This window comes from Apostichopus japonicus, chromosome 23 (assembly GCF_037975245.1).
Source record: "Apostichopus japonicus isolate 1M-3 chromosome 23, ASM3797524v1, whole genome shotgun sequence".
Classification (NCBI taxonomy): Eukaryota; Metazoa; Echinodermata; class Holothuroidea; order Aspidochirotida; family Stichopodidae; genus Apostichopus; species Apostichopus japonicus.
In genome coordinates, this window is record NC_092583.1 from 4,657,961 (window position 1) to 4,667,887 (window position 9,927).

The following is a 9,927-nucleotide window of genomic DNA, read 5'->3' on the forward strand; positions in this document are numbered from 1 at the left end:
GATCTGTAGATTTTGTGAAAAGAACACCAGGTTTGGGTGAATCATAGGTCTACCAAATTTTTTTTTTTTGCTCCAAAGTGATGGCAGGTGGTAAAACATGATCATATTATCTATTTTGAGTTATTTAGTTAACAATACAATTTGAATTTGATGCAAATAACGAATTGTCCAACAGACAACCTTTTGGTTGTCAGAACAGAAATTTGGTGGTCTCAGGTGACCATTAATAATTTGCCCTTGTGAAAAAATATTATGATGATGTGGCAGATTCTAAGGTTAATGACAACATAACCTGTATGAACTATATGGACGTATGTAAGGGGAACAAATCTATGAGCACAGGAACACAACTCAAAATTCTACTATAGTGTCATCATTGTCTTCACTTGCACTCTCATATCTTCAAAGTGACTCTGTTATTGACTTTATATGCTAGAAAGACCAAAAATTGGTCACCTGGGTCATATGCTACAGTTACTACCATCAGTAGAGCATTTCTAAGCTGCTTTGTTTTCCTTTTTGCTAATTTTTTTTTTTATTTTTTTAAATGTTTTGAAAGTTTTAAAATTGATTTGTTTTGGGATAATTTTTAAGGTTATACATTCCAACCCCCCCCCCCCAAATAAAAATAAAAATGAAACCACTGTTTATGCTATGAAGTGATATTAGCATGTTTTACTTTGTGACCAGCCCTGATAACTATCAAAAGAGGAGGATAGAGATGGGAAATGGGGGATGGGAAAGAATATCAGCTTATGTTTAGTTTACCTGTTTGTACCTCAGAGTCGTTGACCTGCCTAATCTCATCTAAAGTAGAATATCAAACTGCCATTCTTTTCTTTCACCCCACATTTTAATTGGATACTAACTTACAACACAGAATTTAGTATATTTGTGTACTATTCCCTACTGAGGTAATCCTTGCTAGATTCCCTGTCATTGTCCCCCCCCCCTTTCATACTTATTAGATTTCAACATGTTTACAAGTGACCTAATACACTGTGTGTGTTTTTTTTCTCTGAGTGGGTATTCACATATCACCACTAGTTTCATTAGCTTTGAACACACTTGCCAACTGCAGAGTTATAAAGTTCAAGACACTGACTCGCACATTGCCTTGGTTACCTATGGTAACTTGTTTACCTATGGTAACTTGGTTACCTATGGTAACCTATCAGTTCCACTTAGTTTACACTGGGTGCACTATTTCGTTTACTAGGTTAAAATAACTTTGCTAATTTTCATTTCCATTACATTTTAGCACACTTCACAAAGTAACATATATACAATATTTGATTTGTCATTAATATTTACCATGAAACTTAAATTATCGGTACAAATCTTTTTATATTTTGTTCTTCACACATATAGTTTGGTTATTGGTTCTGATGTATTTCCTGTTATAACAGTCTCTGTGAAGTTAAGTTCATACATACTTGTATCAGTTGGTTGTGTTGATCACCCAGTCTACTACTCCTCAACCATTTTATTTAGAAACCGTGAAGTTGTTGTTTCGAGTTGTGGAAACAAATTCAAAATTTCACTGTTTATTACATGACTTCAAAAATCAGTTTGCAGTTAATGACAAGTTAAGATCCAATAGTTTTACAGGTGTTACAAGTGACAGTCTGGTATTCATTAATAAGATATCAAAATATGTTAAATAACATAATGGTTTCCTTTGTCATCATCTTTAACAGTTGATATATATCACATAAAAATTGAAGTCAACTTCCTTGAAAACCCCTTCACTGAGACTTGTTTTTCTTTGTATTTAAAGAATAGAGAACTCCAGGTCAAAGGGCATAACAAATAGTATGAATTGGATAAATGGGTGTTTTTAATTTATAAGGTGAAAGAAGGATGGACTCTTTGATTAAACTGATTGGAATACTCTGGTGTTAATACTCTTCTTTTTAATACTATTTGTTTCATTGTTTTCATGTTATTGTTTCTTTATCAAGTGTTTCCTCATAACCTGTTTTCTAATTTTTACCGTTTTGGTTTTTTGACAGTACCATCTTCCAATCAATCGATCGCCAAGCCTTAGAAGTCGGCCGTCCCACTCAAACTCGTCGTCGATCACCGAGTCGAGGACGAGCGGTGACGAGACGGACTCCATGGGGAGCAGCGGTAACTCGGACGGTAGTTACAAGAGGGCGCCCTTCCCCATGTATCGTCACAAGTTACTTCATAATTCACATTCACTAGATAGGCCTTAAGAGTTTCTTTCGTATATATATAATTTTTTTTTTATCAGTTGGCTCTTTTGACGTGCCTATAATATTAAGTATTTAACATGCTGCACAAATCTTCACTCGTCTCTTTGACAGAGAGCTCAGATCGACAGAAAACATACGTCAATCTTTTCTTCTCTGTCAATGTGCTGTAAAGTTTTGTTTGGTAAAGATATCGAACGGAATTATAGTCAGGATCAGATGGTTATTGTGCGTTTTTGGAGGTGATGAAAGGAAAAATCTGGGAGAGGGGTAATTGCTAGGATGTATGAAGGAGGGTTGGATGGGTGGGGGGGTGTAGGGAATGCTTGGCAAGAGAGAATGTTTACTAGACGTAATAATGCTTACTAGACGTAAGACATAATGCCATGATCGGAAGTACTAAAATAAATCACTGGTAATACACACATATACACAGTTATAGAAAGAGAAAGGTATTGAAACATCAAATGGAGATTAGCCGACTACATTATCATTCATATATACGTGAAATATAAACATAAGTAGCCCCGTTATTTTATAAACTTGGCAGGATTTTGACAACATTTATTTTCAGTGTTCTGGCAGTTAAAATCTTTGGGAGATAAAGATTTATTTTGCTATTTCTTGACTTAAGCTTTAAGATTAAAACATTTTATCATATTTTATTTTATGATGTTATTTCCTTTTAATGCTTCCCAAAGGTATTCTTATGCGTTGTTATTCATATTATCAGCTCGTAAATATTTATTAGCCAATAGCTTACAATCAATATTCATTGTCATCTATGAATATTAAACAGCCAAAAAAAAATTTTTTTTTTTTAAATTTATTTATTTATTTAAGAATGTTTCTACTGATTTAGTTTTAAGGATGAAACAACCAGATCACAATTCCTTCACAAATTTTCTTCCATTTATCTTGAGAAACCCTCTTACTTAAAGGTTAACAGTATCGGCCCCTAAATATGCTAGAAAGTTGGATAATGGTCACCCTTGCTTTAACTTCAAGATGTATTTTGATGCCACTATATAGGTATGGTAGTTAAGCACACTGAGATATTTAATTATCTAGTTTTGATAATTCTTATTGACTGGGATTAATTTGCATGATCATAGCCTCCAAGAAATGAAATTTTGCCCCAAAAAATGCCCAAATTTTAGGGCCGATACTGATGACCTATAAGATTCCTTTCACCTTGTGGTAACTTGTAACCTTCCGTTTCGAATTTGATTTTGATTTAGTGATCGGTTCTAATATTTTTAGTTTACAGTAGATCAAACAGTTCTGGAATGTCTAAGTTTGCCAATTATTAATACCTTAATCTCTCTATAATTTATTTTGGAAAAAATCATCAAAAAACTATTTTCTTTGGATTTTCATCTTTCTTTTTTTATTTTTATTTTTTTGTATGTTGTATGGATGTATTCAAACATTATTGAACAATATTGTTATTGTTTGTTTTTTACAATGGCATACGTTAATTAATATCTGATTTTTTCCTCCCTTCTTGTTATACCTTACGAGTTATTGAAATTTATTTGCAATGAAGTAATTTGCCAAATGGTAATTAGTGGTGGTTGGGCTAATTAACTTTAAAAAGTTTTATTTTATTCAAAAATTTTATTCAGAATCTGCGAAAGTGAGTACTTTATGCTTTAAAATAAAGGTAGCCTATCTCACCTATTTTGGGCAACCATTTGGATTAATTTACAGTTCTATATACAAAGGGTATCCATGAGTCATTGTACCAGACACTAGTCAGCTTCCAACCCTACAGTCTCATTGAGGAGGGTGATGTCATATCTGTCCTAATGCGCGTGGTCCGTTCTGTGTTACGCAACTCTGAATGAAAAGTTACACGATGGCGTTAAAGGTGTGAAGACTCGGGCACAAAGAAACGTCTCATACCGGTAATCTGACCTAGTTTCAAATGAGGTGTAACAGAAGTGTTAGACACCACCATCGATCCCAGAAAATACGCACACAGCTTGCTACCGTCGGTAGTTAGACACTAGTGTTCAGTCAATACAGTCAGCTACGGTCAATACCCACAACACAGTGTACATAGCAGCGATGGACATCTCAGGTCTAGATAAAAGATAACAAGGTATCACGTTTCATTACTGTCTGCATTTTGTAGCGACAAGAAGAAAACGTCATTTGCAAGCAATGGAAAGTCAACTTTTTCAGAGCGCAGCACGCAGTTTGGGGCGAGTCTTCAATGCCAGGGCACACTGGTTGATTGACTAGACCAAGGTTCCAATTGTGCAGTTTGACCGAACGAAAAAGAGTGCTTTAAGACAGCACAAATTCAGGTGGTTAAAACAGTTAGTTTTGACTTGAAACTCTGCATATATGTTTCACTAGATCTCTTCTTTGATAGGTACATACAAAGTTGTGTTTGCTAGTTGTGATCAACTGAAGGTACTGCTATGCTGTGCTGTCAGAGAACACGACGACTTGTCTCCCGGAAATTAAGAAGACTAATGTGACAATACCTTCTATTTGAATTGAATTGAGATGAATTTGAATTTATTGTCCACAATCGGAAATTCGGCTTACACAGGTCGTAAACGAAAAAAGAAAAGAAAAAAAGAAAAGCAATAGTATAAGTATCAATAGACTGCGATACACATACAGTAATACAAACATATATACAGCAAGTCCTACAAATAAGAAACTTATCTTCTCACTTGTGACTTAAATATATGGATGGAGTTAGGCACAAATGAGTATCTGTAGCGGCCCCTAAGTGTATGAGGTGGGCATAAACGCAGTCCAGAGCGGTTGTAATTACAGTGCTGAAACAAGGGGTGTGTTGGGTCTTGCATGATTTGTTTCAATTTATTGCAGACCCTCTCATGATATTTGATTCTGAGCATGGCCGGAGAACCCCATAGGTGTTTGTCTTTTGTGTTTGATCAAACCATCATACAGTGGCTGTAGCGTTTTGATGACCCTTGATCCTTATGGGTTATTTAGTCTTATCTTTATATAGTCTTAGTGGGTTATCAGCATTATTAGGCCAAAACTTTTGTCTGCTGAAAACTGCTGAAATTTTTGTTTAATATGCTTAACTAGAGATTTTGATAATTTCAAGATTGATCTAAAAGTATTCCCAGACATTTAAGTGTGTTTTAATTTGAAATGAAATGTTTCAGAGAAGGACAAATGCTTGTTGAGGTCTCAGGATTAGTAACAGTTGTTTAGCTGTCTAGCAGATATGGGTGGTGGGTGGGGTGCGGGGGTGGGGGGTTGGCAATGCTGATAACTTTTGACTGCTTATTCATATTTAATCAGCAGTTGTGACATTGGAAACAAAAATAGAAGCTTTTTTGGAAAACTTGGAACCAAGAGAGGATTGAGCAGGGAAAAATTAATAAAAGAAGATTTGAACATGGATCTCCTCTGCTTCTGGAAATGGATTTAATTTGTTTGATTATGCTATGAAAAAAATGGGTAACCATGGTAAATTGATTACATATGTTTCATATTTGTTTTGAATATTGCGGCAGTTTTAACATAATATATTTATTTAGTACCATGCATAAATTCTGTAACTTGTCTTTAGGGAATGGATTGAATCAAAGAATATGTTGGTGTGATTTAATCTTCCTTTTGACAAAATTTCAAGAAATTTATTTGTTTTTGATCCAAGCTGTGTGTGTTCAGAAATGTTTAACAAAACAGAGAGACACATTTATGAATGTATTCAGGGTGTTTATATTGAAAAATTAAATAATATTGAATTAGTTTTTTTCTGTTATTATTATTATTTCTAAATATGATTGATATTTATAGATTATTTTTGCCTGACTTGCTTTTTATTTGTAAATATTAGTTTGCAGTGTCTTGAAATAGCTTACATTATTTTTGCTTTCTATATTATGAAGAGACTAATTTTTTTTTCATTTTTCTGTATTACAGGCAGTTTGAGCAAAAAGGCTTATAGAACTGAATGGGTTGAAACAATAACAGCTTTCATTGTTTTAGTTAATATTAATTTTTAATTTGAAACAATATTTTAAAGAAGCAGTGGTGATCAAAACCGATCAAAATTTTGAAGATACCCAGAAATGTATAATTTTTGAAATTTGAACATTTTTATACAGTTGTCAACAAATTTCGAAAAATTTAATGAAAAATGTTTGAAAATAATCTGTGATTAAGAAGGAACAGTTTCTTCATTTACTTGATATTAATTTAAAGTTGAGGTGACCTCAATGGTTACCTTCATTGCCAATGTTGACATCAAAGGTTAGCCGTGTGCGACCCAAAAGTTCCCTACGGTTTTTGGAGCTTCCGACTCAACCTTCTTGGTGAATTTCCGGTGAATTAAGTTTGTTTGTTTTAACATCGAGTCCATTGTCAGCTAGACTGTCATGTGTCCTGAGCTACAATTCTGAGCGACGGGGTCTGTTGGCTCATGGAATATCTGGGATCGTTGGCTTAAAACGTTTTTGCAATGCTGATTTAAAGGGAGGGTGGAATTTTGGAGACAACCTAAGAAGGCCAAAGGAATAAAGGAAGTTGAGAAGAGAAGAGACGTTACAAGTGAGCAAAAGCATAGACAACCTAGTGAAACATGCCTTTGACACATGATGAAACATTGTAATGTACTTCACACTTGTGTACTCGACTGTGTTATTCTGTGTTTGCAGTTTTGCTGTATGGTACTGCACTGTACTCTGTTACACTATCTTATGTTGTATTATGGTATGCTTACAGTATTCATAACCACACTATAACTACTGTAACGGTTCTATGTACAAGAATACACTACACTTCTATGCTATTCTACTATACTATATTGTGGTACATTATTTTATATTACACTATGTTATACTATACTATACTATGTTATACCATTTTATATTATACTATGGTATACTATACTATGTTATACTATTTTATATTATACTATGGTATATACTATACTACGTTATACCATTTTATATTATACTATGGTATATACTATTTTATGTTATACTATTTTATGTTATACCATTTTATATTATACTATGCTATACTTTACTATGTTATACTTTGCTATACTATACTGTTATACTATACTACACTATACTAGTGTATACTGTTGTATACTATAGCATATTGAGGTATATTATACTAAAACATACTATGCTTTTGTATAGTATACTATACTGTACAATACTTAAGTGTGGTACAGTATATTATACTGCAGTTGTCTTTGAACTGAATGTGTATCAGGGTACAATGAAAATTGATTGAATATCATAAAATATAAGCTTTTCATTCAAGTGGGGGAGGGAGGGGTGGGGATTGGGTGAATGGAAGGTAGGAGGAAATCAAACTAGGGACATGAATTAATGTGATCTGCTTTCTTTTCCTTTTGTGGTAAATTATGCAAATTAAAAAGTTTAGGAAACTGACGAAAAAGTTCCTCACAAAAGGAAATCATAAGCCATTTTCATCCTTTTCTCTCAAGATATTAGCATTTTCATAAGCACACTTTGAACAGTAAACACATATTTTCATAAATGTAACAAAGGGTTAAAACAGATGGATTGAATATTTGTAACCTAAATGTTAAATATACAATACATTTGTTCCAATTAATGGCAATACACACACAAAAAGTGCAAGCATTTTAAAACAATTGCCTTTTATAACGTCAGACAATTTCTACAGCATTCAGTGTTATTAAAAAGGCTATGTCCTTGTATTACATACTTACATCATTATGTTGTTTTATTTGTTTTAATTTTCTATGTACGGCTGTTTACAAATATTTTGGAAATCATATTGAATATTGTCAATTCCATTTCTTCACTTTTTATAAGATGGAAAAACTACTTTAATTGTTATTCAGAACATTATAGTTCCATTTCTTTGTAACTTTACAGTAACATTATAGTCTACGATATTTTATGAATTGTAACTTGTATCCATACGCATTTGCCTGGTTCGGGGGCCTATGGGACAAAGAATGTATCCCTTGTGGACGATAAAGGCAGAAGAAAACTCTGAAGTGAAGTTAAGTGCTTGTGGACGTTCTGCATACCCTGGTTGGGCCTGCTAGATAAGTTTTGTTCCAATACTGACAGATGAAAATGAAAAAGTCTTTTCGTAGTGAATATATTCTTGACATGTATTAAGGTACTTTTCTCAGATATTTCTCAATTAGATACCAAGTCCTCTCATTTGCTAACGGAATATGAATATTCAAGATTTAATACTTCAAATACTATCAGGGCAACAGACATCCAAGTCATGATGTTAAAAGTACAAATCACAGGTTTTTCTCTTCCTTAATTCTTCTCTCGCACAAACCTACAGAGAATATATTTACCATTTATACCTTCTATAAGGCAGCGTATGTTAGACCACCTGTATTGGCCCTCTATATATACCACCTATGCAGGCCCTCTATAAATTCCACCTGTGTAAACCCTCTATAAATTCCACCTGTGTAGAACCTCTATATATGTGGCCTTTGCAGGACCTCTATGTATGCCACCTATGTAGACCCTCTGTATAAACTGCCTATGAAGGCCCTCTATAAATTCCGCCTGTGTAGACCCTCCATATATGTGGCCTATGTAGGCCCTCAATATATGCGGCATATGTAAGCCCTCTACATAAACAGCCTATGTAGGCCTCTATGTATACCACCTATGTATATATACCGCCTATGCAGGCCCTCTATATATGCAGCCTATGCAGGCCCTCTATATATTCCACCTATATAGACCATCTGGATTACCGCCTATGCAGGCCCTCTATATATGCTGCCTATGCAAGCCCTCTATATATTCCACCTATGTAGACCCTCTGTATATGCTGCCTATGCATGCCCTCTATATATACCACCCATGTAGGCCCTCTATATATGTGGCCTATGCAGGCCCTCTATTTATGCCCCCTGTGTAGACCCTCTATATATATATATTGCCTGTTTAGGCCCTCTATATAAAGCCTGTGTAGGCCCTCTATATATGCCCCCTGTGTAGGCCCTCTATATATGCCCCCTGTGTAGGCCCTCTATGAATGCTGCCTATGTAGGCCCTCTATATAAACAGCCTATGTAGACCCTCTATATATGCTGCCTATGCACCCCTCTGTATATGCTGCCTATGTAGACCCTCTACATATACTGTCTATATGGCCCTCTATATATGCGGCCTATGCAGGCCCTCTGTATATGCTACCAATGTAGGCCCTCTATATATGCAGCATATGCAGGCCCTCTATATATGTGGCCTATGTAGGCCATCTATATACGGCCTATGCAGAACCTCTATATATGCTACCTATGTAGACCCTCTATATAAACTACCTATGTAGGCCCTCTAAATATGCTGCCAATGTAGGCCCTCTATATATACAGCATATGCAGGCCCCTCTATATATGTGGCCTATGCATGCCCTCTGTATAAACGGCCTATGCAGGCCCTCTATATATGCCACCTATGTAGGCCCATATAGGTTCCAAAATTAAGATTGAGTCAACCATTTAGAACTTCTTTTCCTAATCTACTTTGAAATATGTTCTGGAAGAAATATTTTATTTGATTATTAGAGCATAGGTCAAAAATGGTCAGGAACTTCATCACTTTAACTGACTATTCAGTTTGAAAATTAATAATGTCATTAGTTATTAACATAAAATTCAACTTATATAAAGAATAAAGAGTGTGAATCTCAAGTAATCAAAGATACAAAATTT

At 34.6% G+C, this 9,927-nt stretch overlaps 1 protein-coding gene across 5 annotated transcripts in view; it reads left to right on the forward strand.

Moving 5' to 3' along the window:
- LOC139964695 (alpha-catulin-like) overlaps positions 1-9,927 on the forward strand; it is a 185,658-nt gene that overhangs the window by 123,258 nt on the left and 52,473 nt on the right. For 3 of the 5 annotated variants that reach the window (XM_071966537.1, XM_071966538.1, XM_071966539.1), the window contains one exon: positions 2,016-8,319. In XM_071966537.1, coding sequence (XP_071822638.1) covers positions 2,016-2,222 — 207 coding nt within the window. In that variant the 3' untranslated portion in view covers positions 2,223-8,319. Of the gene's footprint in view, positions 1-2,015; positions 8,320-9,927 lie in introns of those variants that run through there. The other 2 variants (XR_011792069.1, XM_071966540.1) reach the window with 2 other exon arrangements.